Source organism: Streptopelia decaocto (assembly GCF_964273445.1).
Source record: "Streptopelia decaocto genome assembly, chromosome: 1".
Taxonomy (NCBI): Eukaryota; Metazoa; Chordata; class Aves; order Columbiformes; family Columbidae; genus Streptopelia; species Streptopelia decaocto.
The window spans coordinates 43,311,886-43,339,263 of NC_138663.1; the positions used below are offsets into that span (position 1 = coordinate 43,311,886).

The 27,378-nt window shown below is 39.6% G+C and overlaps 3 protein-coding genes across 3 annotated transcripts in view; 2 read left to right on the forward strand and 1 right to left on the reverse strand.

Annotated features, from left to right (window-relative positions):
- Positions 1 to 16,922, forward strand: part of NUP205 (nucleoporin 205) — a 49,932-nt gene extending 33,010 nt beyond the window's left edge. Inside the window, exons 26-43 of the mRNA XM_082074160.1 lie at positions 8 to 165; positions 1,665 to 1,745; positions 2,611 to 2,802; positions 3,759 to 4,029; positions 4,487 to 4,585; positions 5,914 to 6,062; positions 6,894 to 7,085; positions 7,276 to 7,397; positions 8,492 to 8,630; positions 8,845 to 8,971; positions 9,927 to 10,003; positions 11,553 to 11,681; positions 12,216 to 12,342; positions 13,054 to 13,220; positions 13,619 to 13,742; positions 14,466 to 14,594; positions 15,281 to 15,354; positions 16,558 to 16,922. Coding sequence (XP_081930286.1) covers positions 8 to 165; positions 1,665 to 1,745; positions 2,611 to 2,802; positions 3,759 to 4,029; positions 4,487 to 4,585; positions 5,914 to 6,062; positions 6,894 to 7,085; positions 7,276 to 7,397; positions 8,492 to 8,630; positions 8,845 to 8,971; positions 9,927 to 10,003; positions 11,553 to 11,681; positions 12,216 to 12,342; positions 13,054 to 13,220; positions 13,619 to 13,742; positions 14,466 to 14,594; positions 15,281 to 15,354; positions 16,558 to 16,710 — 2,510 coding nt within the window. The 3' untranslated portion in view covers positions 16,711 to 16,922. The remainder of the gene's footprint in view (positions 1 to 7; positions 166 to 1,664; positions 1,746 to 2,610; positions 2,803 to 3,758; positions 4,030 to 4,486; positions 4,586 to 5,913; positions 6,063 to 6,893; positions 7,086 to 7,275; positions 7,398 to 8,491; positions 8,631 to 8,844; positions 8,972 to 9,926; positions 10,004 to 11,552; positions 11,682 to 12,215; positions 12,343 to 13,053; positions 13,221 to 13,618; positions 13,743 to 14,465; positions 14,595 to 15,280; positions 15,355 to 16,557) is intronic.
- A 2,131-nt stretch (positions 16,923 to 19,053) lies between these two features.
- Positions 19,054 to 25,317, forward strand: ARL1 (ARF like GTPase 1). The gene is made up of 6 exons (XM_082068707.1): positions 19,054 to 19,208; positions 21,422 to 21,559; positions 22,726 to 22,807; positions 23,781 to 23,892; positions 24,600 to 24,778; positions 24,930 to 25,317. Exons 1-6 carry the CDS (start codon positions 19,205 to 19,207, stop codon positions 24,958 to 24,960), a joined length of 546 nt encoding a protein of 181 aa, XP_081924833.1. The 5' UTR covers positions 19,054 to 19,204; the 3' UTR covers positions 24,961 to 25,317.
- A 148-nt stretch (positions 25,318 to 25,465) lies between these two features.
- Positions 25,466 to 27,378, reverse strand: part of UTP20 (UTP20 small subunit processome component) — a 66,474-nt gene continuing 64,561 nt past the window's right edge. The window contains exons 61-62 of the mRNA XM_082068696.1: positions 26,985 to 27,130; positions 25,466 to 26,183 (exon numbers count right to left, since the gene is read on the reverse strand). Coding sequence (XP_081924822.1) covers positions 26,028 to 26,183; positions 26,985 to 27,130 — 302 coding nt within the window. The 3' untranslated portion in view covers positions 25,466 to 26,027. The remainder of the gene's footprint in view (positions 26,184 to 26,984; positions 27,131 to 27,378) is intronic.

A 27,378-nucleotide genomic window follows, 5' to 3' on the forward strand; every position in this document is an offset into this window, starting at 1 on the left:
TTTCCAGTACGCAGGAAGATCTTAAGTATCCTGGATTCAATTGACTTCAGTCAGGACATTCCAGAGCCTTTACAACTGGACTTTTTTGACCGGGTTCAGATTGAACAAGTCATTGCTAATTGTGAGCACAAGAATGCACGTGGACAAGTGGTCTGCAATGTCAAGGTACACAGTGGTCTGTGTTCTCAAGTTTCATGTGATATTTTTTATCTCAATGGTAATAATAATCATCAGTGTATAAATAATACTTTGAAACTTCTTTTCTCATAAAAATCATAGCTGTTTCAGATGTCCATAGTTTATGCAAACTATTTGGAGAAGTTTATTTCTCCTGCATTGCACACACTGATTTCTCATTTGCAGTAGACAGATGCATCAGTTTAAGACAATTTCAGGAAATATTTTCTCTCTGAATGTTTTTCCAATCTTGGAACACCCAAGTGATATTGCAGATATGACATTTACCTTATGTTATTTGATAAGAGGAACAAAAGTCTTTTAGAAGCTTGACTAGACTTAATGTAACAAGACTAGGCATAATGTAATAAGAACTTAGTAGAGAAACAATAGCTATATAGAGACTGGACATGAGGTAAAGTGGGATGTCCTTGGTTTGCAAACTGGGCAAATGGGATGTTCCACTAAATAAAGAAAGAGCTACGTGACTTTTGCTGTGTAGTAGCACAAGACGACAACATGCACACTCTAGAAACCAGTTCAAGGAGAGGACCCTTGTAATCCAAGGGGTACCAGGCTGCAAAGACCACCTGGGGCCACTAAAGACCCCAGATGAAGACCGTCAAATACCAAAAAAGGACTAGCAACAAAGTCTGTGATTGCGTAAATAATCTATGTTTAATGCATGAACCAAGTGATAGAAACAAATGAACATGCAATTGGTATGTGTAGTAAATACCAAGAAGAGTGAGTCACACACACGCTTGATTAGAAGAAGGATCCTCCAAGTGCCCAGTGCGCTGCAATACAAGTACCTGCTTTTTAACACTTTCAAAAGTGTGAAGGAGTCATTTTGACAACTTTTCAGTATCAATTTCATTGGTCTCCAATACACAACTATGTAGTACTACATGTGTGTACACAATTATGTACACAACATAGTTGGGTACTGCAGTAGTTCTTAGAGGCTTCAGTTAAGATAATATCATGTTGTGATGAGTACTTGACAAGTGTATGATAAATACTACTGAAAAATTTGTGGTCTGAGAGACAAGGGACAGAGCAGGAGCAGAATGTAACATAGAAGTGATCTTGGTGGTGGTAGGAATGCAGCCATTCCATATTAAGAACCAGCTAGTCTATGTTGTAAAATATAGGGATCAAACGCTTCCTTCTGTGCAAGAGGACTATAGTGGACGTTGAAGAGGGAAAGGAGTGTGGTGTGTTAGAAGAGCTTATGACAGAACAACTTAGGACCAGGAAGAAATGAATGAGTGCAAAAATGAGAAGTGCAGGTGAGAGACCAGGCAGCTAAAGTAGTGCAGCTCGAGAATGAAGTAAGGGAGAAACCTAAAAAATTAGTGAAACTTATTTGAATCTCAGTCCTTCAGTTGCATCTGTCATGTAGCCATCTCCTAATTATGTTTAGGAGGGAAAAATGCATCTTCCTTGTCATTAAAGTTTCTTTTTAACTTTTTTAATTTCAGTACCTTCACAGAGTTCTGGTTGCAGAAGTCAATGCCCTTCAGGGAATGGCAGCAATAGGCCAGAGACCTTTACTTATGGAGGTAAGTATAGAAAGAGTAAACTACTGGTGGTTATTGCTCTTGCTGGATTGCATGTACTGTCAAGCAGTAAGCTTTACTGGGAAAGCTTGTGGATTTGGGTCCTAACTTTGAGTTAGTAATTCTTGAAGAAAAAAAAAAAACAAGACATTAAAATTTGGTAAGGTAAATTAGTTCTTAACTTTTTACTGTTCTCTAAACAGCAGACTTGGAGTCTGCTTTCTTTTTTTTCTTGAACCTTTTCGCTTCCCATTACTGATAACAGTTGCAGCTCCCACCGCACTGTACAGAAGGCAGTACATATTGATGTCAAGATTGGCTGTTGACAAGTACAGTATGTAGCAGCCAAGTTCATCTTATCTGTCACAGGGGGTGCCAATTTATTTCTCCTTTCTTCTACACAGCTATAGTTTCAGTGAACTTGGAGCTTAATTATTTTCTGAGGTTACTGCCATCTTTTTGATTTAGTTGAAATTGGCTGGCTGGACTTGAAAGTTGAAGGATGGAGAAATGACTCAGACTAAAATGGGAAGAAAATGCACAAATAGTTTTTCATAGTTGTTTTTGTTTTGATTTTAAAGTGTATGTTAGGACAGAATTTCTCTGGTTGATTTTTCTTTTGTTGCTGTGAGCTTGAGACATTCATTATGGCAAAGGCCTTGTGAAAAGCAGCTCAGAAATGGATTGATGACCTGTCATGTTAAAATGATTAATAGGTTGTTTCTGATAAGCTCAAGACTTACCTTTTTTTTCTTTTTTTTTTTTTTTTGGCTATTACTAATAGATAAACTTGTAATCTTGAAATCTGTCTTTGTCATTAAGTTCTTTTAGCATATTATAAGTCGATTTCTTTGTTGTGGGTGTTCAGGAGATCAACACCATCCTGCAGTATGTAGTGGAGCGGAACAAGCTGCTGCAGTGCCTCCATGCTAAGAGGCATGCTCTGGAGTCATGGAGACAACTGGTGGAAATCATACTCACTGCCTGCCCTCAGGACCTCATACAGGCTGAGGACAGACAACTGATTATCCGTGATCTCTTGCAGGATGTGCATGACAAGGTAAAGCTAAATTGGAAATCAACCATCTCCTTGAACTTCTCCTGATTAGACAAGTTGTGTTTTGATAAATAGATACAAACCCGTTATATTTTTCAAGCAAATAGTAACTTTTGGGGGTTTTGTTGCTCTTATTTCCATTATTTTTTCCCGTGGGAGTTACCTACATGAATGCTGGTTTTATGTAAACAAAATTTAAAAAACGAGAAACAAGAGAGGCCTTTACTAGCCATAGGAATTTCTTTCCTAAAATCTTTACAGAGCAGAAATTTCAGACTCTCATTTTCTGTAATACTTTAGTGAAGATTTTTGTTTATTTGAGGAAAAAAAAATTATTTCATTTTGAAAATAATGACTTTATTATTATTTCCTTAAAAGGAAAGCTCCTTGAGTGTCAGTGATAAAAATACCAGGCTTACCTTTTAAATGATGAAGTGTCCTAAATAGTATGTACCAACTTCCTGTTAGTGTTTCTCCACATTTTCTTAAATGCTGCTTTGCTCACTTCTTTGATGCTCACCCCTTTGAGTTTTCTAAATTATATCTTTACATTTTTAATGATGATAGTTTTCTTAAATAGCTGTAAAGCCAAGAGGGTGTCAGTTGTTCTTTCCCTAACTTAGATTTAGATATTTAACTACTAAAAGAGCTTGAATGTCAGCCCATTTCTTCCTTTTTCCACACCCACATTTAATTATCATCCTGTCTGTAACTTGTGTAAAGAAAAAACAGAAGGCTAATGATCTTCGCAATTAAAATGTGTTCAACTCATCTTTCTGAACAAGTTTCTGCCACTTCTGATTTTGATTTTTAAATAGTACCATGTTAGTGAAATCCTTATGGATATATAAATGAAATAGTTGAGAGTGTAAATTAATTGCTTTAATAGTTAATGAATCTAGACATGTTTCTACTGTTTTCTTTTGTTTTTCTTATTCCCCCTTCATCTCTGCATTAAGATCCTTGATGATGATGCAGCTCAGGAGCTGATGCCAGTGGTGGCAGGGGCTGTGTTCACCCTGACTGCCCACCTGAGCCAGTCCGTGAAAACTGAACAGAAACAGCCACTCGCACTCCCCATGGCGGGACAGTCCCAATATGTCTTGATGCTGGATGGTTCTTTCACCTCATCGCCTGGCTCTGAGAACATATCCATGGGTTTTGCTTCCATTGGTGACTCCTCCCTCCACATCATCTTAAAAAAGCTGCTGGATTTCATTTTGAAAACAGGTGTGTTGACCTTTGCAGGGGGTGTATGGGAATTCAAGCTGCCAAGAGTAAAAAGATGGACTGAGCTGCTTCCTCTTACTGCTATGAAGATTTTTACTGCAGTCAATTAGGTGGATCTTACATGATTAATATAAATAAATCTGAGTGATGTTACTAACAGGAAAAAAAATAGTGAAGTGACATTATTTTTTAGATCTGAACAACAAGCAGAAGAGAGAGGTGTAAATAACTGTAAAGGGAATTTCATATTGCCACTTTTTTGGAGCAGCATAAACATGCTGAATTTACTCATAAATACGCTTCTATGCAAACACTGGAACTCTGACTTAAGAAATGTAGTTGTTTTATTTATTTGTGCCAGCACTGCCATAGGAAAGTTAAATTAAGTGCCAGGGGAAGATGGCATTATGGAATTTACATCTATTTGTTTTTAGTTGTGAATGTTTCTTGTTAACAGGTGGTGGCTTCCAGAGAGTAAGGACGCACCTTTATGGATCACTACTTTATTATTTGCAGATTGCGCAGAGACCAGATGAACCAGACACTTTAGAAGCAGGTATGGTCCAACCGTATTACGGAAAACAGGAATTAAAAAAATGTTATTAAATCTTGAGTGGTAGAGTTTCTCCATGCTGAGTTGTCCTCTGGAAATAGATTATGTAGGTAGAAACCATCTTACTCCAAGAGCCTCTGAAATTAGTTGCTTGTGCTAAATGATGCCAATCTTCCTCTGTTAAGACCCATCTAGCTACATATGACTTCAAAATGTATTGTTCTGGATGAGGTTATTTAATTTCCGACTTCAGCTCTAAAGAAGTTGCTTCATTTGTGTCTATTTAAAGCTATGCTTTATAGTTACAAAATTGTCATAGGACTGGAGACTACTTATAATTAACTGTTCTCAAGTGAGTCCAACTGTAGAAGTACACTGTCCCCACATCTGTATGTACATTCATACTACAGTGATCCTTTAAAAAAAAAAAATCCAAAAGAACACAACAGAAAACCAAAACCCGACACAAACAACAAAACAAAAACCACAAACAAAACCACCACCACCAAAACAACAACAAAACCCACCACCAAAAAAAAAACAACTCAAAACACACCAAAAGGATATTTTTTCCGTTCTTTTAGCTGAAGACCCCTAGAGAGAAAACAAACAGTCAAAAAAGCATCACCCCAGCCCCCCCCAAAACAAGGCAAAAAATTGCTGCTTAACCAAGAGAGCTTATGGTAAATATCACATTCTCTCTGTTAATGGCTTGAATACTTGATTTGTCAGTGTTTCTAATCATTATTTCATAGAGCTTGGACAAGTGTTGAAAAACAAACTAGCACCTGTGTATGCAAACTCTTACTGCTATTACTTAGTCAACATTTTGAGGTACAGTAGTAAAAAACAAACAAACCCAAACCAAACACAAACACCAAAACAAACAAAACACACCTATAAATTTGTTACGACCACTTTGTCACTTCTTACTGGCTTTGGATTCAGCCCTTTCCCACTTAGGTTACCTTATTTATTTCCTTCAAACAGAGTGGTTTGATCCCAGGGAGAGTTCTGAGGCATAACAGTTTTTCTACGTTACATGTACTGAATCTTAGAATTATTTTAAGCATACTGTTTGCAAGGGTGGTGTATGTATACAGCCACACACCTTTTTTGTTCTGGCTGGCCTCTGGGTGATATTCAGGAAGGAATGGGTTTGTAGGAAAACATTTGCACTTCAGTTGAAAAACCCCTGTCTCTTACTTGGGACATTTAAGGTAGAGAAAATGCCCTGAAGGATGGTGTAGCCTCAGCTGTACTGTAGCTAAGCTAATGCTAAGCTGACAATCTTTGCATTTCTCACTTTTTGTTTTGTTTGCTCTTTACAGCTAAAAAAACAATGTGGGAACGTCTGACAGCTCCTGAAGATGTGTTTAGTAAATTGCAACGGGAAAACATGGCAATTATTGAGAGTTATGGGGCAGCTCTCATGGAGGTGGTCTGTCGTGATGCTTGTGACGGTCATGAGATAGGCCGGGTAAGTAAATCTATTCCTTCACAATTGCTGTTCTTTTAGTTTTAAAGAACGTTTTACTCCTGTGCAGAGAAGGGAAATTTCATGAAGTAGAACTAGAACATCTTTTGTAGATACCTAATCTCTTTCACATTTCTGTCCTCCCACTCATCCGTCAAGCTGTTGAAAGTAGGGGCATACATGCATATACATTTTTTTTCCTCAAAAAAGCTGTGTCTCCTATTGCTTAAAAATAAGGGTAGCAAGCACTACTACAAAAAAAATGTAGGTATGAACTGCTGCGGCATTTACTTGTTAGTGTTTTTAAATCATGGACTTACCTGTTTTTTCTTCTCACTTGGGGTAGATTTGGTGACTTCAGGAAGAAATAATTTGAGATAATAACTTCAGTAGACAGGAATCTAGTCAGAATGCAAACTAGTTTTAAACAGAAATAGTGCTTGTAGCAATACTTCATTAAAATATTTTGGCATAGTTACTGGTGAACAATATCTGTAATATTTTGTTAAAGAATAATAGAGGAAAGGTATTTGGCTGATACTACACTAAAAAGTCAGGAAATCTTAAAATATCTTTCACATGAGGGATTGCAATTGCAGTGCAGAAATGCATTATGATTTTAAGAAGCTGTTAGAAGCACACAGAATCACAGAATGTTAGGGATTGGAAGGGACCTCGAAAGATCATCTAGTCCAATTTCCCAACTGCTGAGCATTTCATATTTCTATGTAGTTGTTAAAAATCTCATTGTTCTCACAGATTTATTTCTGGTTTGATTTATTGTTGTTGTTTTTTCCTTTTTTTTTCTTTTTTTTTTTTCTTCCCCCATCCCAGATGTTGGCGTTGGCTTTGCTTGATCGTATTGTTTCAGTAGACAAGCAGCAGCAGTGGCTGTTGTATCTGTCCAACAGTGGCTACCTGAAGGTGCTTGTGGACAGCCTGGCAGATGACGATCTGACTCTTCAGAGCTTGCTCACACCTCAGCCCCCTTTACTTAAAGCGCTGTACACCTATGAGTCCAAAATGGTAAGAGTACTTCAGAAAGGATTTTGTGGTATGGTGTTCTGTTGTTTGTCTATACTTCACATTGATTGTACTCAAGAGATGTTTTACTAAAATAATAGTGTTTGAAATGATGCTGAAATCAAGAGAGAAAATAGTTGCCGTGAGTCTCGTGGTGCATCTCCGGTACTTACCCTTCTCTGCTCTTCTCCAGGCATTCCTCACGAGAGTAGCTAAAAGTCAGCAAGGGGCATTAGAGCTGTTGCGGTCTGGAGTGATTGTGAGGCTGGCACAGTGTCAAGTGTATGACATGAGACCCGAAACAGACCATCAGGGGTAAGTGGTGGCTCTCTAGCTGATTTTGAAACTGTAATATCACTTTGGAAGCGTATGATGTCTTTTTTTATAGCCACAAGTCTTTTGAGTAATTATTTGTGGGCTTATTCTTTGTGTGTGTGTGTGTGTTTCTTTAACATATCAGTTCAGTTTAAAGCTTCATTTTATTGAGAGAAAAATTCCAAATAAATGGGTGTGAAGTTGTACTTAGTTGCTTAACCTAAGTAAAAACGTATTTGTTTGATACTTTAGATAGGAATGGTCTATGTGTTATTAAATAATTTAAACTGTAATGTCTGAAAAACAGCCTATACTGTCAACTTATTTTAGGGGCTTTGCAGTTGGTGAACAAAAAGTGCAGAGTTCATCTTCCGCCATCAAGCACGAATGAGAGAGCAGTGAAGTAAATGTTATTTCAGAAATATTTTACGATGTGTTTAGAAAATGCTTTGGTTATATATTCCTTGGCAAGTTTCTTGATGTGTTGCCATGTTGTTAGTCATTGTGAGATGACCGAGAAAAGATCTTGGGGGAAGGAAATTGCGAATTTAGAGGAAATCAACCTGTCTGATTTCAAACCTCGGCCCTTGCTTTAAATTTACCATTCCTAGTGGAGAAATTTAAGACTTAGACAAGTACTCTGTTTAAAAGTGCCAGTGACATGTATAAGATTGTATAAAACCTACAGAGCATTTTGTAGAGGACTGTACTCAGCAGTTGCTTTAGAATTAAGAACACTTCTTCCTAAAAATACTTGAGAATATTTAACAAATTAGAATATTTAACAAAACAGATGTCACATTTCCACAACAAGGTAATCTGATTTAATATAGTATAGTACAAATAAGTAATTGTCTCTGCTTAGAGAAAATGTCCAGCAGCAGCTTTCTAGGTAAATTAAAGCACCTGTGTATCATAAATTTGTTTCTTTTCCAATATAAACTCAGTTCAAGTACAGACCTGTTACTGAAATACAAATGTTAGCAGGTTCTTGAGGGTGATTGTATGCTGAGGCTCTGCCATGTTAATGGAATTCACTTTTCTTGCACTGTTCATCTTCTTTTTTTTCCCTTTCTCTTTTTAAACTTCTTAAGAATGTATGGAATGAGAGATCCCCCAGTCTTCATTCCTGCTCCAGTGGAACGTTATCGGCAGATCCTTCTTCCAGCTCTTCAGCTGTGCCAAGTGATCCTCACATCCAGCATGGCACAACACCTGCAAGCAGCAGGACAGGTAAGTTCCAAAAGCTGCAAGAGTATCACTGCTACTGTTCATTCATAGAAATTATGTGTCCTTTTGCTCTGAAAGTAAGCTTTTTTTAAAAATCCCGTCCTCGCTGGTGTGGGATATTGCTTTAAAATTCTCCAAAAGCAAAAGCATTGCTTCCCCTCTGCTCACTACTAACTTTTGAGTCATTCATATTTTCCCTTTTCTTCTTGTGGTACAGGTTTTGCAGTTTCTCATTTCTCATTCGGATACTATTCAGGCAATCCTGAGGTGTCAAGATGTTAGTGTTGGATCTCTGCAGGAGCTGGCTTATCTGACAGGAATCATCAGCAAGGCAGCGTTGCCTGGTAGGAACTGCAGTTTTGAAGTCTCTTAGCCCCATCTGCAAGAATCTCAGGCTTTGTTTCCTGTAAAGAAATAGTAAGACACATAAGGGAATATCTATTACAATACAGAATTTTCTTGACATGTAGAGCTCTGGGAAAGATGAAGAAATGTTAAGTAATTCTTCTTGAAGTAAGTATGGTGGATTTGCAGTGGACATAGTGCCCTTATCAATATGCATTTGACTTCCCATTTTCATTTTACTTGACAGTAAGTACTTTTTGCTTTTGAGATGACTTGCAAATAGTAGTGTTCAAAGTGCACGTGGTATCTTCAAAAATAATTTTTATTCAGCAAATTATATGACTGAGGAAATGAAGACCAAAAATTGTTTGCATACCCATATCTTTGTTAATGTCTTCTCCATTTTTACTTACTTTAAAAAGAAAGCTTCCAGGGAGGAGTACTGTAGATTAGCATACTGACCTTTCTCTTGGGTGACTTATCTTCACAGACGGCTAATAATTATTGTGATGGATACAGTGATTTCTTCTGCATGCTAGAAGACTTGCTTACCATTTCAAAATAACTTCTCTATTTAGATTTAATGGCATTCTTTGTTCAAGAGAGTTGTCTGACTACAATAGAAAGGAGGGCAGAGCCTGTAGGTTGAGCCCAAATGTTTCTTTGCTTACAGTGTACTGAGCTTTGCACAACAGATGCAATTTTCATGCTAAACTCCATTCCTCCCCAAGCCCCACCTTTTAATGACTTAGCAGAACAGTGAGCTACAGGATCTCATGCGTCTCATAGTAGCTGCCTTCATATCCGAATGTTTTTCTGAAATAGTGTGTAAAACATAAGCTGTATGTCTGGCTGAAATTTTTCTGATAAATGCTTGTATTTAAGTGTATAATTTGCATAAATCTGTTTTCTTTTGAAAAAAAAAGTTAATTTAATGGCTGTATCTTTTATCAGGAGTGCTAAGTGAACTGGACATTGATGTTAGTGAAGGGACTCAGGTGGAGCTACAAGGGCATATAGGCCGATTTCAGGTAATAAAGTTGTATTTTAACACTTGTCCTTTTGGAATTGTGTCTGTGAGTGAGTTTATTCCTGTTTTTGTACTCTTTGTAGCTGTTACGAAAGGGATGTTTTTCCACCATTAAGAAGAATGTGTGGTCTTTTTGAGGGGGTGAGGGTGGTTTGTGTATGAGCGTGGTGGTTTATGTGGTTTTGGTGGTGGTGTGGTTTTCTTTGTTTGTGTGCTGGTGGTGGTGTTGTGTTTGTTTGTTTGTTTTCCCCCTAGCCCAGTAGGAAAGATAACATTTGGCAACATGAGAGTTGCATCAGGGACTTTGTTTCCCTCCCTACTTTAGGATTTATGGTACGTGGAGCAGAAGAATTTGAGGTCAACACCAAAGCATATGAAGTAATTCAGAAATACTCTTACCACTTTTGCCACAAGCACGTCTCTAGCTCAGCAATTCAGATTATTGAACGTGCTAGTTTTTTCTTTCTTTCTTCCCCTTTTAAAAATAAACCTTGGAAACCAGAATGAAAGCCAAGGTTGAGTAAGTCTTGCTCAAAAGCTCTGATTGCAGACCTCTTTACAGCTCAGCATTCAGCATCCAGCAATGCATTTGAAGCTTTGTGGTTCATATGAACAAGGACTTTCATAAAGAAATATTTAATTGAAAATTATCTGCGGAATGGGCTGCCCTGTAAAATACTTCTGGTCGCAAGGGAAGGATGTGTTCTCTGGACACTTTGATAGTAACTGTTAGGCTGACCAGCCCTAAGCAAAGTAGCAAGCTGTAAATGATTGCTGTAATGCTGAGGTACTCAGTGTTCTGCTGCATCATGTCAGCAAGAAATTCCCATGGGAAAGCAGAAAGACTTTTTTTTTTTGGTAATAAGGAGCTTTAATTAGTTAATTGGAAAAATTAGCTGTTCTGAGTGAAACTGCAAATCAATCATCTGTTATTGTAACTTTTCTCTCTAGTTTGTCCTCTTTTTTTCATAAAATAGTAAAAGAATTTAAGTGTTTTATTCTTTCAAAAAAATAATTACAAAAAAAAATTTTAATCTTTGATATCTTTTTTTGCCATTCTACACAAAACTGACTTACAGTCTGAGGTACTTTGGTGATCTTTACAGTCACATGTAAACTAAAAACAAAGGTATTGATTGTTACTTCTTTTTCTGCAGCCTTTGCACTCTAGTTTCACAGAACTTTTTATCTTCATATCCAGATTTTGTTAGTTTGTCTGTATAGGTGACGGTGATTTAAGTGGGAATGGGTAAACCTAAACTGTCACTGATGCTACTCAGTGTAATGGTCTGGAAGAGACATAAGACAAAGTTGTGTATTTTTGAATTGCATTCATTTCTCAAGGAACTGTTTTAAGGTGCCTTTCATTTTTAAATTAATTAAAGGTGATTTAAAATATTGTGTGTTAAAAATTTAAATTTTGTATACGAAGTACTAAAAGTTTTCTCTGCATTGCTACTGTGTTTTAAGGGATGTGTATCACTTAAGTGAAAAGAATCACGCACTTCATTTGTTGAGACACTAATCAAAATGTTCGTTTCTTATGACAGCGCCAGTGCTTAGGACTTCTGAGTCGGTTTGGTGGTTCAGACAGACTACGTCAGTTTAAACTGCAAGATGATAACGCAGAGGGGGACAAAATGAACAAGAGGGATGAAATTGAGTTGGCCATGCAACAGGTAAGGACACAAGAAGCTGCTAAAAACTTCAGTCTCAAATTGTGACATTTTACCTGTCGTGCAGATTTGTTGTCACCCTTTCATGTGGTAGTGGTAGTGCTCTACACTGTGTTTTAGTTTGGCATAGGATCCCGCATTTCATTTCTATTTAAAGTCAACCTTGAAAGTTTTCTTACTTAATTTTGTGTTAGCAACTGTTGTTCTTATGGGTACAAACTCTGTGGGGCTTTGAAGCCTTGAATTGATCAGAAATTTTCTAAGTGAAGGCTGGGAATAGAGGGCAATGGCTGAGTTAGAGCCAAAGGGGACTTAAAATTGACCAGAAATTTTAACTAGCAGGTTTAGGAAACAGGCAAGGTTGCAAGTAGTCTTGAAATAGAAAAGAGGCTGTAACTGATCAGAAAAAAGAATCATCCCATTCTGATGAGAAGAGAGGGAGCAAACCACGTTGTTTATTAACATTTATCCATTTAAAATTTAATGCCTCAAAGCCTGTAGATATTGTAGCTGACATGCTGTTATTTTTTTTGGCAGATCTGTGCAAATGTGATGGAATACTGCGAGTCACTGATGTTGCAGAGCGCCCCCAGTTTTCAGCACACGGTTTGTCTGTTCACTCCGAGTCTGTCAGAATCAACCAACCGAGATGGGCCTCGTCAGGGTGAGATTTTTGGCCTGTTCTTTTATGAGACTGAATGGTATAATGTTTGAGCTAGTGGAAGATAATGAACCAGAGGCTGTAGTTTCACATACACTTTAAGGTCACTTTATGCCAGTACTGTGGCTGCCCATTTTCTAAATCTGGAATACATGCTTGCACAGCCTCACGCTAAGCCAAATCAGGAAACTAATCCAAGTTAAAACAAATGTGACCAAAAAAATCCTTTTTTAATTCATTTCCCATGGCAGCTCAGTAACACATATATCAGTAAAAAAATGTGTATGTAGATAAATAGTACCAGGCTGGGAAAGGTGAGGTTTTCTTTTTTTCACCATCTGTGCTAGATTACATTATGTGAAACTAGAACCTCATTTATGATGTGTAAGATGTATTTTGGTGCTGACAGGAACTCTCCATTATGCCACATGGCAAGAGTTTACAGTGTGCTGTTATACAGCTGAGTCGCTAAAATATTTAAATAGTAAGTCTTCTGGTCTTGCTACATTTCACGTGTTACACTCAGTACTGTACTACACTGAGTGCCTTCTAGTAATCCAGCCACAGAACGTTTTGCTTAGACATTCATTTGTATTACTTCTGACACTGAAGTATAAAGTACATGTCTTTTGCTGCTTTATTGACAGAGAGCATACCTTATTGGTTTCTTTTTTTTTTTTTAATCTATTATAAATTGTTCATCATCTTTTCTAGATACACAAGCACCAGTGGTCCCATACTGGCACTTGCCTGGCTTGGGCATTATTGTCTACCTGCTGAAACAGAGCACTAGTGATTTCTTCAGTTACTATGATAGCCATCGTCAGAGTGTTAACAAACTGCAGAATGTGGAGCAACTCCCACCAGATGAAATAAAAGAGGTAATAGTTCTTCTGACTCTGTAGTCTCTGTATGGTTTGTAACTTAGATATAGCTATAAGAGAGACGCCAAAGTAGCTAAGGTACTAAACAGTTCCAGTTTTTGTGCCTATTCCTTGCTACTGTTGATGAAGGGGTCCACAGAATGAGGACTTAGGACTTGGGGGAAAATATTTGGTTTAACTTTGTAAATGTTGCAATTTTCATTATAGTTGCTTGAGGATACATTTCACTTCTCCGTTTTTTTTGGCCAGAAAGGTTATGCAAATTCAAAATATAGAGCACAGTTTTGAAGAAATAGTAGCTGACAAGGAAGCTCTAGATATTTCTAAGTAATTTTATTTGCTTTTTTCTTTTGGTGCTCTGTCATTTGCTACAATCTTGTTTCTCCTTTTCGCAGCTGTGTCAGTCAGTTATGCCAGCTGGAGTGGACAAAATCTCCACTTCCCAAAAATATGTTTTGGCAAGGCGACGCCTGGTGAAACTGATAAACAACCGAGCCAAGCTGCTTTCTCTCTGTTCTTGTATCCTTCTAAAATGGAAATGACCCTCAAGGTGATTCTCCAGAAAAACAGAGAAGTAGGAACAGGTTCTTTTTACATAGATTTCTGACCACTTTAACAACCCTTTTTGCAAAAAGGAAATGTGAAATACCCTCTTACTAATTTAATTTTCAGTATTGTTCTGCTGTTATCAGAATGTAAGTATTTCCAAGTTAGTAGTTCCCATTATGGAGACCCTGCTAAGACTTTCTGCAATGTTACAATGGAGGAGTTATTACAGCTCAGCTCTTCAATTGAGTATCCAGACCCACTAAACATTCACTTACGTACAAGGGTCATGGAAGAAATGTTGCGAAAAATAATTTTGAGGTGCCTATCTGAACAGCTGGTATTTCCAGTCTCACAGTCAACCTTGCATAAACCCAATCTCAGAAACACCAGTAATTCTATGGAACTAATTAGTCATGCACAAAATAATTGTCTGCAGTGGATCAAATTTTTCTCTGAAACCTACTTTGGGACAATGGGCTCTTGCAGACTTACCCATTGCAATGTGCTGGAGCAGGTCGGGAGCGCAAGTGACCTCTTCCCAGGCCACAGCAGTGGGGTGAGGAGCTTCTGAGAAGAGGGGACAGATGGCTGAGCGAACATCTTCAGCTGCTTCCAAGTGCAAATATGCTCACATAGTAAATGTATAATCTAAAGACAACAAAGTTAGACTCCTTCACTTAGATGTGTCTGCAGATATTATAGAAACATGTCTCTTCATTCTTTGGCGTCATCTGGAACACTATCTACTGCACTGTACACCTGCTGACTCCCAAGACCCACTGCTGTCCTCCAGGATGTCATTTAAGAAAGGGAGGCTGCAAGGTAAAATTTCTCAAACACCAAAGTGCTTTTGAATAACTACTGATGGTTAACTTTAAAACCAATTTGCTACTAGTAATATTTTGCCGTTTGTATTTTAAAACAGATTTTGTTTGGAATTGGCCAAACTTTGGATTTTCCACTGGAGAATTGGCAATACAAATATTGTTGAGTCAGATTGTGGCGTTTTGTCTATTATATATAACCTCCAAAGGACAGTAATTTTAAAAATTTCTGTAGTTCAAACCAAGAGAAGTTAAAATAATAAATCAGATCAATGAGTCAAAGCAATTTATAGGAAAATATTTTAATACAATAAGATGAAATTAAGAATTAAAATGAATATTGGTGGTTTTAAAAGTATTTTTAGAATTGTAGGCACCATTGATTCATCAGAAGATTTTCAGTGTGAAATTTGGTTTAAAAAAAAAATTTCCATAAGGACATCAGACAAGATGTGATCTGAGGAGGTTTTTGTTTGAAGTGCCATGTTGTGTGATCGAAATTATTTATGGCTCTTAAGTTATTTTCTCTAAATCATCTAAGTAAAAAAATTAGCGTCATTTCTAATCCGCAAGTTTGCCAACCCATTTGAAAACACTGTGTTTTAACCTCATTTTATAACTATATGTGGAGAAGATAGTGTAGAGCAGCCAATGTAATTTTAACATCTCATTTTCTATCACTAGATTCCTTTGGTTCAGATCCCAGCTTGGATTTCAGTATTGGACTGAATCGAGTGAGCCAGCATGATATAGAGCAGGTGAGATGGTGACAGCGTGTTGAAAAGTACAGAATGTGCTTGGTTATCAGAGCGATTGAGAGTGGTCTGACTGTAGTTGTTGCACCTCTGAACAACCTGTGGTAACACCAACAGGTTATAACTTAATTTAGGATGAATTAAATGTTGCAAATTTTGGGGGGAAGTTTTGCGAAGCAGGTAGCGGTTGTGCTGCTGCACACGTATTTTCAAGCCTTAATATAAAAAATATACTAAAAATGAGCTAGAATTACAAAAATATTGATAATTTTCTCTTGTAAACCAGTCAAATGGTATGTATTTTAAATAACAGTTTTCTGAAAATGTCAGTTATCCTTGAAAGAGTTGCAATAGGAGGGCAGGATTCCCGGTTTTCTGTGATGCTGTAGCTGTTCAGTCTAGGTCAGCTGCAGAGAAATGAGATCGAAAAGGGTGACAGAAACTGAGGAGACTATAAAATGTGAATTCTAGCAATGAAGTAATTTCTGCTTACACTGTGATTTAGTAGTTTGTGTAAATTTGATGCAGAGGTGGCAGAAAAAATGATCATTATTAATAAATCCCACTGACATTTCTACTGCTGTTTGTGCAGGAAAAAAACTGTTCTCAAAAACCTGTGCAGTCTCAAGTACGTTTATAACATCTAAAATGATAAGAGCTATTGTGTTTTTTTATGATGAGGCATCTGTCTTTTATGTAATTTGTTCAAAAGTAAAATATACAGTAACATCTTGCTAAAATATTTGGAATATAATGAATTTTTTCAGTGACTTTTTACATATGTATTAATGAAAAAAAAAATATTGTCTGTGCACATGGACTCTGATTTCTAAACAGTCCTTAAAGCAAAATTTTAATTGGAACTAGTGTTTGTATGACTATAAATGAAGAAGCTGAATTATGTAAGACAGTTCAATCCCTAAAACCTGGAGGGGTTTTAAAGTGGTAATATTTGGGTAATCTTTAAATGCTGAGTCACCCAAAAACCTCTGTAGAAAGGCTATCTGTTATGTGATTTAGACAGAGAAATGTAAGGGAAGAATGTAACTAGTACTGATCAGAGGAGTCAGGAAAAAATGTCCTTTTGAAAGTGGTTTAGAGAACAAATCATGGTAAAAGGGTTGACAGGTAGTTGATGATGGATAAGCTGATTCCAGAAAGAGAAGCTTTGATATAATTGATTGCAACAAATCTCTTGTTTCTCAGCTTCAGATTGAAGCCGCAAACAGCTTTGGTGAATCTCTGCAGAAGAAGCTTCTGGACATTGAAGGGTTGTATTCCAAGGTTCGGTCACGATACACCTTCATTCAAGCTCTTGTTAGACGTATCCGTGGACTGCTACGGTTATCAAGGACCTAAAAGACTCTGATACGTGTTCCGTGCCTCTTGAAGCAATGTGCTAGAGCAGGCTTTCTGGATCATCAGATTTTGTAGATCATACATTTTCTAAATAATGTCAAAAATATTTTGTTACTTTTTTTTTTTTCTTCTTACCCCTATGGATCAGTTTTGTGTATTCTTTCCTACTGCTCTCAACTCGACAGGAAAAATAAAGGATTGTTTTTAACTGAGTTACGATTAATGTAAAATTTCAAGCAAGAAAGAATTCTAATGGAGGACATAAAGGAAAGAAAATAAGTTCTGCAATTGTGATGATATGACACTTATGGTTGCTTCCAGAGAAAACGGAAAGGTTTTTGTCTGTTTATGCTGTTCCTGCTTTGCACACAGGTTTAATGAAAACATGGGGTTCAAGTTTCAGCACTTGCAGACTCTGATCACACAGGTGTGGATGCTGTGTGAAAGGTGATAGTTTTCCACTGTGAATGGTTTGTCCTGCCTTTGTTTCAGATGACAGAAGTATGAGCTATTTCTCTTCAGGCAAGTCTAGATAAGAGGAAAAAAGAAATATGGGGAAAGTCATGGAAGGTGACAGCCCTAGGTTTGGTTCTTAGGGCTTGGGGGAGTAGTGTTTTGTACTGTTCTTGCTGGAACAGGAACATAAAGACAATAAAATGCATGAGGAGGGAGACAACATGCCCGTGTGGTAGATTGGTTCTGTACTTGCAGATTGTTCTCTTAAGAGACAAGGAGATATGAATATTTTTTATGTAAAAACAAACACAACCAAAACAAAACCCAAACAGACGAAAAACAACAAAAACAAAAAACTGCACAAAAACCAGTCTAACCACTATTGACATGAGCTGTTGGATTTCTCACTTATTACAGTCTGATCTTAAAGCTGAATTCTCTATGTATGCCTTGTATATTCTGTCTACCCTGTGTTTTCATTACTTAGTATTTCACATTTTTTTTACTATTTTATACCTATTCATCTGCACAAACTGATTACATTAGTTACATTATCTTCAGGCATGATGATAGCCTTGCATTCAGATGATGGTTATTAGCTGTTCCATAGGAGCAGTTGGATATTAATGGTTTGCATAGTTGGGCTTTATTGATTCTCTTTTTTTTTTTTTTTTTTTCTTGTTTCTCCACCATCTCAGTGAAAACCAGGAAATCACCTACGGAGTTTCTCATTAAATTCAAGAACATAACTTTGAATTGCCCTGAGCCAGCAGAATTTCACTGATTTTTAGGACAAGATCATTATGGTAACCAGCTGGTCCTTGTGTGGAATTTTGGTAACAGGTTCACCATGACTTTATCCTTCTGTGGTCTGTATCCTTCTAGTAGCTGAGTGCAGGAACCAGGGCTGTTCCCTCCCCTTCACTGGTTCTGCAGGCTCAGCCCCAGGCTGCTGCGGCCTCAGTGCAGGAGCCGCTGCAGCTGCTGTTGCCAGCGTGCAGGTGGCGGCGTGTGGCGTTACCAGCAGCAGCGTGGGCTGGTCACAGAATCACAGAATGTCAGGGGTTGGAAGGGACCTCGATAGATCATCTCGTCCAATTCACCCGCTGGAGCAGGAACACCCAGATGAGGTTACACAGGAAGGCGTCCAGGCGGGTTTTGAATGTCTCCAGAGAAGGAGACTGCACAACCCCCCTGGGCAGCCTGTTCCAGTGTTCTGTCACCCTCACTGAGAAAAGTCTCTTCTAAAATGTAAATGGAACCTCCTGTGTTCCAGTTTGTACCCATTACCCCCTGTCCTATCATTGTTTGTCACCAAGAAGAGCCTGGCTCCACCCTTGTGACACTCATCCTTCACATATTTATAAACATGAATGAGGTCAGCCCTCAGTCTCCTTTTCTCCAAGATAAAGAGACCCAGATTCCTCAGCCTTTCCTCATAAGGGAGGTGTTCCACTCCCTTCATCATCTTTGTTGCCCGGTGCTGGACTCTCTCCAGCAGTTCCCTGTCCTTCTTGAGCTGAGGGGCCCAGAACCGGACACAATATTCCAGATGCGGTCTCACCAGGGCAGAGCAGCGGGGGACAAAAAAGCGAGAGCCCCGGGCCGGGGGCGCGAGGCAGGAAGCACCGCCCCTGCCCGAGGCACGCGCCGAGCCGAACACCGTCCCTCCCCGCAGCCCCGCGCTTCCGGCGCCGCAGATTCGCCACTTTTGCTCCCCGTCCTGTGTTTTTTTTTTTTTATTATTTTTTTTAACTCCTTTCTCCCTTTCTGGTTCCCGCCGGGTGTGTCCGCACAGGGCGGGCAAGGGGAGCTCCGCGCTCGGCCCTTGCCTTCCCCGCCGAGGGCGGGCGGGCGGGAGCGCGCTGTCCCTGCTCCGTGTCGAAACGGCGAGGCCGCGGAGGGGGCGGGGGAGGAAGCGCCTCGTTTACTCGCCGCGGCGTTCGACGTGGAGCCTGCGGGCGGCGGCGCCTCGGCGGGGCCAGCGAAGCGGACCGGGGCCGGGCGGTGTGGCCGCGGCGCGGCGTAGCGGCTCGACATGGGTGAGGAGCGGGCGGCGGCCCCGGCGGCCTCAGCGCCGGGCACGGGCACCGCGGCGGCGTGAGGGGGGCAACGGGGCTGGCGCGGGGCCCGTTGAGACGGGGGAGGGAAACATGGGGCGGGCGGGAGTGGCGCCAACGGGGCAGCCGAGCGGGTCGGTGCTGTGCGAGGCGGGATGAGGGGAGCGGCCGCGGCCTGAGCGCCAGCTCAGCCGGGCGGCGGGGGAAGGTGAGCGCCGGGCCCGGCCGCTGCCCGCCCGCCCTCAACCGGAGCTCCGAGCTCGGTCCCTCTGGGCGGGCGGGTTCCCGGCGCTGGGCGGTCCTGGGGCAGGAGCAGCGTTTGCAGCGGTTCGTTACCCCCGTGCCATGGCGAATCGTATGAGCAGCGCCGGCGTGTGGTCAGAGGCCGCGACGGGCTCCTGAGACCGGGCTGGATTAGGCAGGGGCGTAACTGGGTGCTAGAAAGGAATTAATTGGAAGAAAAGGTTATGTTTATAAATAATATCTATGTTTATAATTGATGTTTATAAATATATAAAGGGTGAGTTTCACAAGGATGGAGCCAGGCTCTTCTCGGTGACAACCAACGATAATAAAAGGGGCAGTGAGTATAAACTGGAACACAGGAGGTTGCATTTAAATTTGAGAAGAAACTTCTTCTCAGTGAGGGTGACAGAGCACTGGAACAGGCTGCCCAGTGGGGTTGCGGAGTCTCCTTCGCTGGAGACATTCAAAACCCGCCTGGGCACCTTCCTGTGTAACCTCATCTAGGTGTTCCTGCTCCGGCAGCGGGATTGGACTAAATGATCTTTCAATGTCCCCTCCAATCTCTGACATTCTGTGATGTAGAATAGTAAATAAAGCACAGGGAATACTAAGAAGTATCTGGGAGTTAAGTGATCAACACAAACCTGTCCTATTACAGATGATATTTGAGCAGAGCTTTAGTGTGGGAAAAACATAGCAGGATATAGAGAGAGGGAATGAGAGGTATCTGTTAGTAACTGACAGGAAAGAGTTACTGTCTCTTAGAGTTCCATGGATCACATAGCAGCCTTCTTCTTGAAGTGCTTATATTTAAATACCTTTTGCAGCTGAGTTCTGTCAAGGTTATTTGCCTGTGTCACAGTAAACAGCACTATGCAAACTGGCAACAGATGGTCCCTTATACCTTCTCTTTGGTTTTGGGTCTGTAGTGTGTGTGGCTTCTGTGATGGGATGGGCTTAGAAGATGTGTAAAACCTGTTATCAGTTTGAATTCCTTCGGAGCCCATTGCTTCCTCCTTTCCCTGGAGAGGCATCACAGATGCTGAGAAAGGCAAACACAGGGAGTAATTTTTATTGGAACCCCTTTCAGTAAGATTTTGGTTGCAGATCTTCTCTGCATTTGCCTCTTTACTTGTATATTTATCAAATGTGATTCTAGCTTGTTTGGTTTTTACAAGGATTAGTTAGATTTACAAAATTATCATTAGATGTGTTTGTTATATAAAATAATTGGAAAAATGTGATTGTTACTGGCTTAGAACATTGGTATTCTTTCTACACTTAAACACCTAATAGGCACAAATCAGTTATTAGTCTGGCCACAAGTACTCTTGCACACATTTAAAGAATAAATGAGATGTTGTGGCAAGGCACTTCTTTTGTTTGTTTTTCAAAAGGGCATTTAAAATGGGCTCCTAGACTTCTCTGTAGCATTAACGTACTTACCAAAGTGCAGCTTCATAGTCTGTAATGGATGGTGATTTAACACACACCTACTGATTTATACTTCATTTTAAGTAAAAAATAAGTGGGTGGTCCTGTGAGAGGGAGACCATAAACATCAGAAAGAGTTATTTCAGGCTTCAGTGTGCCCTTGTATAGTCTCTTGGATCGAAAAGATAGTCCAATCACAAACAAAAAAGAAGTTGGCTTAGATTTTGGCAAATGAGAGAAAAGGAAAAAAAAATCCTAACCACAATGAGGAAGCTTGATGCTGCAGCAACGTGATTTGGTTGGATCGAGCTACCATAAAATACCAGCATAAAACCATGAAAATACAATGCGGTTCAGCACACAGATGTCTGGGTGACAACCTGAACTTGTCTGTTTTCACTGGAGAGAAGAAACATCTTGTTGCTCAGTAAGAGATGAGGTTGATCTGTCTGCCTTTCCGTATTCTCCGTATTGCCAGCTGGCACTGAAAAGCCTTTGTGTTCTGTTTTTTGTAGGGGGCTTTTTCTCCACCATTTTTTCCAGTTTGTTTGGAACTCGAGAGATGAGGATTCTTATCCTGGGGCTGGACGGAGCAGGAAAAACAACCATTCTCTACAGGTTGCAAGTTGGAGAAGTTGTTACCACCATTCCAAGTAAGCGATCAGTCCCTTAGTGAAAATGGTTGATTTGCCGGCAACTCTGACACATAAACTTTAGCTGAACTTGCCACATGCTTCCTTCTTAGACAAAAGAACCTTATGCTTTAGGAACTTCGCACTGTTCTGTTTAAGAACTTCCTTGGAGAACAGTATTACAGTGTGCTATACAAGTACTGCATAAAGGAATATTTTATGCTGCTCTGCTGAATGCAAAAAGTATTTGACCTTAAGCTTGTTACCATGCTTTGGAAGGCTTTTCTTGATAGATAAACGTTCAGTAAATGGTAACTGTTGACGATGTAAGTATTTAGTTTCCAAAAATAGCTATAATGTGAATTCTAGAGATCATTGTTATTGTACAAAAAACAAAGTAAATAGGATGGTGTCAGTGAATTGTACCTTTTTAAATTGTTTTTGAGAAGGGTCTTCAGTTTGTTATATAAACACTTCTGTTTTAACACAGAGAAGAAGAAATCAGATGGTTTAACTTTATGTTGAAAGTGTAACAAAACTCTGTGGGAGGTCTCATGGGAGTAGATGATACTTAAAAAATTGTAACTGATTTCACCAATTGTATTAGCATTAGTGCAGCTGTACCTGCCTATTACAAACACCTAAAAGGGTGTGCAGCAGTGGTCTGGCTTGGATTGCTCTGTGTGACACAAAGGACATGGGACACTTGGCTGTTGTGTCTCTTGGGTTCCTCCTGAATGGCCACGATAACCTGATTTGGTCAGGTCCTTTTTACCTTTTAGAAGGCAGCAGTTCCCTGTGCCACAAGCCTTTTGCCCTGGCGTTTTGCTTATTGAAATAAGCAATCCTCTATAATTTTGTGTACTAGGTTATCAAAACAGGCCATTCTTTTAGCCCTTGTTCTGTTTCTTTTGGTGATTTTAGACGTGCTTCTGTTTTTAACAACCTTGGCATTTGTTATAAATCTCTGCAATGTGTTTACAGTGTGTTTTTATTGTTCAAAGAACAAAATCAACACATTATTTTGAGCTGTAAATGTTTGTTGGGGCAACTTCACAAAGGGCATGAGCTTCATTATGTAGCCACTGAGAATTTTCAGACCTGAAAATGTTAAACTAAGTGCTATAATGTTCTTCAGAAAAATAAAGAAAACTCACCAACAGTCAAATTGTTCAACTTTGTTTCAGCCATTGGCTTCAATGTTGAGACAGTGACATACAAGAATCTGAAGTTTCAAGTTTGGGACTTGGGAGGACAGACAAGCATAAGGTAATAGATCTCTTGAAATCAAAATATATAATTACATTTCTCTAAAAAGTGCTAATAAGTTCTTGGCAGTCTCATAGCTGGCACTTCTGAAAACTGCTTAAGTTTTAAAAACAGCCCATCATCAGGAGAGCATTTTCATGTGACAGAATTCAGTTAGTAAAACCTGGTTTGGACTACAGATTGGAAAAAGTGTATGTTATTTTATACTGGTATAGAATTTTGCTTTGAAAAACAGGTTTACTTGTGTAGTAGGTGATTGTGTAGCATTCTGAGAAAGGGAAGTGAGTGATGTAAACCCCCAAAATATTTAAGCATCCTTAAGGATGTAAAGCTAGGAAGTTGAATTTAGGTATAATAATTGTTCTTTTAGCAAGCTTTACAAGTTTTGTAGTGATCTCTTTAGTACCCCTGAATGATCTTTTTGTGATTCCTTTTTGAAAGGGTAGATAGTAAGGTGCAGTGTAGTTAGTTATTAAGTATGGTGCAGTTAGTAAGATGCAGGATCCTTCCCATTTTAGTTTCAGTAAGATAATTGTGAAAAAGGTGGTTTGGTCCTTGGTAATTACTTGCCTATATGAATTAGTCATTTACGATTTCTGTGTTTGTCCTTCTTTGGTGACCACAATGATTACCTATGGCAGAAGCTTGTGTGTTTAAACTTGCTTTACTCCTCCCTCACTCAGTTATGGACCCCTGATGTCATGCAGGCTGATTGCCAAATAAATCTGTCCTCAGCACTTCTGTCCTTTCTTTGTTTTCAAGCTGATTATTTTCCTTTCTGCTATTGAGAGTATTTGTACTGTCTGTTCCTTTTTGTAGCCTCTTGAAGGTATCTGTCTTCTACTTGCTTCCTGGGGCTTTTCACCCCAGAGACAGTTTTTGCTTCCTCTGGGTAATCTGGGTTTCATTATCTAGTTAAAAAAGACAGCTAGAATTGCAAATTATATGACTGAAACTTCTCTTCCTTCTGCAGGCCCTATTGGCGGTGTTATTATTCAAATACAGATGCAGTCATTTATGTAGTGGACAGCTGCGATCGAGACAGGATTGGCACCTCAAAATCAGAGCTCGTTGCTATGTTAGAGGTAAGAAAACAAGGATGATAATGGTATCAGTAGAATGGAAATTGAGACATTAAAACTTTTTTTTTTGAGTTAACGTGAAATTTGATTCAGTGAATTAGATGGAGCTCCACTTGCGGAACTTCAACACTCAGGAGAGGACTCTGCAACGCTCCTGACCGAAAAGCACTAAATACACTGCCAATATTTCAGTGTTGTGCAGCATTGTCTGGGCAGGAGGTGACTTACACGCAGCCTTTAGGTCATTTGAAAACGTATCTGTCAGCAAGGGTGGCTGCTCAGTACTTCAGTGGTGGCAAAATCAGGCCCTGAAGGATTCACAGTAATTAGTATCCTACCATGTTTTGAAGCTGAAGAACATCTGTAGAACAGGGTAATATGAGTAAGATGATGACTTGAGCAAAACTTTTGGTCATCAAAATTTCTGCAAGCTTTTTGCTATGCGTTGTTTCATATATCAGCTCGTTTCCTGGCATAAGGGGGTGTAACTGGCCATGTTTTGGAATTGCTTCTGTGTGATATCATGCTGGAATTGAAATTAAACACCATTTGCTCTCTGAGGAATTTTCTAAACAATGAACATCAGCAAACTGAAAATCAGTATGAGAGCTGCCGAAGTTTCTTTTCATTCTATTGGTTTTCCCAGCTTATCAGTGAAATTCTCTGCAACAACCTGCATGATTCCCCCCCCCTTTTTTTTATTTTTTTAGGAAGAAGAGTTGAAGAAAGCCATTTTGGTGGTGTTTGCAAATAAACAGGACATGGAACAGGCCATGACTCCCACAGAAATGGCAAACGCACTTGGCTTACCGGCTTTGAAGGACCGAAAATGGCAGATATTCAAAACATCTGCAACTAAAGGCACAGGACTTGATGAAGCAATGGAATGGTAACACTCCCATTAGAATACTGTCTTTATCTTGTTGTTTTTTTTTTTTTAAGGTTGGATCTGTGAAAAGTCTTGTCTGATAAAAGACAAAAGTTCCTCTTTCTTCTCAAGTCTCTCAATATAATGGAAATGACTTAACTCTTTTTCCTAGGTTGGTGGAGGCCCTGAAGAGCAGGCAGTGATACAAAGGTGGCCACTGCAAAGAAGTTTCAGCGATATCCAACATCCCCCTTTCTGCAGGCAAGTGTTTTCAAGCCACAAATACTTGTAAATAGGACAGATTTGACTCCTGCAATGTGGACGCCTCCCTTGAATTGCGAAACTGAACCACGTGAACGTCTGTGTACATTATAATATTCCATTTCTTTCTTTCTGTTTAAAAGATGTACTTATGTTAATTTGTATGAAAGTCTTACTGGCCAGGAAAGTGGGCTTTTTTTTGTTTTGTTCCTCCCTGTGCCCCTTCCCTGCACCCTTGACGGTTTTGAGTGGCTACTATATTTGTGCAATTAAAACACTAATAAAATCTGGAACTGTCAGCTGTATTCCTAGGTGTTGCTTGCTGGAGGTTGCTTGCTCACAGAAATAAGTCCAACTCCTGCTGGTTCTAACAGCCACAAAGCTGAACACTTAAAAAGGTTTCCTTAGATTGATGTTGTTGTTATACTTAAGAATCCTCAGTATCGATATGCTGTTAAAATGAGGTACAACAGAGACAAGTATCCTACCTCTAGCTGGTAATGTAGCTTTGGTTTTCTGAAAGGAAAACAAATGTCTTTAATAGCCACCTCCCACCCTGGTGGGCCAGGGCTGTAATTTGAATTAACTTCCACCTTGCTGGGGTGTTATTCCTACACTCAGCTCAGCCAGAAAGGACAGTTACGTTGCTCAGTGTAGCTGTAGAAGCTGAAAGACAAACGAAAGTCAGGAGGCTGATTGTTTTCTCTCCAAGAGCCACGGTTCACAGGCATGAATGCAGTCACCATATAACCCATCATTAAAAATGAAGTAAAATTTACTAAAAAAAAAAAAAGATCAGGCATTGTCCATTTAACTGTACATGCTCTGGTAAATATACAGGCTTGGAAAAAAAATGAAAAGCTTTTATTTAAGATCCTAGATGAAAAAAGGACATTAAAAATACTAATAAATACAATTAAAATATGTGGGTTTTTTTTTTAAACAGTAATTAGTTCTTTAGCTTGAAATTACTTTTTATAAATTAATCCTCCAGGAAGGAAAAGCCTTTTCATTCCACCATTGCTAAATCTTTCAGTGCATGACTTCGAGGTCTCTTGGCCTTGTATGCAGGGCGCAAGAATTCTATTTTTCTCTTCCTGGTTTCTGCTTTATTCTTATGCCTCTTCAGCTTCCTCCTTGCAGCAATGTCAGGGTTTGCCACAGTCTAGTGAAAAACAATACATATGTTTAGTTACAACCAACAGCTCTCCCTGTAAACACCAGAGAATCACACAACCATAGAATTGTTTTGGTTGGAAAAGATCTTTAAGGTTATCAAGGCCAACCGTTAACACTGCCAAGTCCACCACTCAACCACGTCCCTAAGAGCCATGTCTACACGTCTTCTAAACACCTCCAGAGATGGTGACTCAACCACTTCCCTGGGCAGCCTGTTCCAGTGCTTCACAGCTCTCTGAGTGAAGAGGTTTTTCCTAATAGCCAATCTAAACCTCCCCTGGTGATACTTGAGGCTGTTTCATGTGCTCCTTTAGAGAAAAGACCAACACCCTCCATGCTACAACCTCCTTTCAGGTGCTGCAGACAGCAATAAGGTCTCCCCTCAGCCTTCTTTTCTCCAGGATAAACAGCCCCAGTTCCCTCAGCTGCTCCTCATCAGACTTGTGCTCCAGGCCCCTTACCAGCTTTGTTGCCCTCTCTGAACTTGCTCCAGCATCATGTGCTTCCTAAGAAACTGGTGGCTGGTAAGACAACACATGGGTTTGCTTAGGCTCATGAAAGCTGGGTTCTTTCTGGCTGCTCTGCCCAACTTTACCACTCTCTCCAGAAGCAGGAAAGCATCGCTCAGCCAAAACCTCCCAAGAGTCTGATCTTAGAGGTTCAGAAATGATAATGGAACACTCCCAATTCAGGATGATGTTCTTCCCCAAACTCACCTTCCTGCTCAGCTCTCGGGGCTTTAGAGAAACCCTATTTCTTTTTCCCAAAAGAGAAAGGAGAATCTTACCTGCAGAGCCCTCTGCTTTTTCCTCATCACTCTTTTCTGGTTGGCCTGTTTCTGCACAGCAGAGAAGGCAAGTGAAAAAGCCTCCAGTCCAACTAACTTCTTGAGCAGTTCTATGATTTCTTGGGAAAGGTTCTTCAGTGTTGGATCTAATAAAACAAAAATCAACTTGTTTAGTCTTTTCAGCATATGGAATGAAAGCTGAGAGCCCAGTAGGGATTTATCTTTCTTTAGTAAAGACAACTGTATTGATTCATCTTGCTTAATATACTGTAGAGACCAGAGCAACAGTGCTTATGAAATCTGTTGGATCTTTACCAGCTTTCCCAGAGAACCACAAGTGGTGCTTCACACAGGTAAACAAAAAAAAAAAGCTTCTGAGAAGGAATTTTTTTTT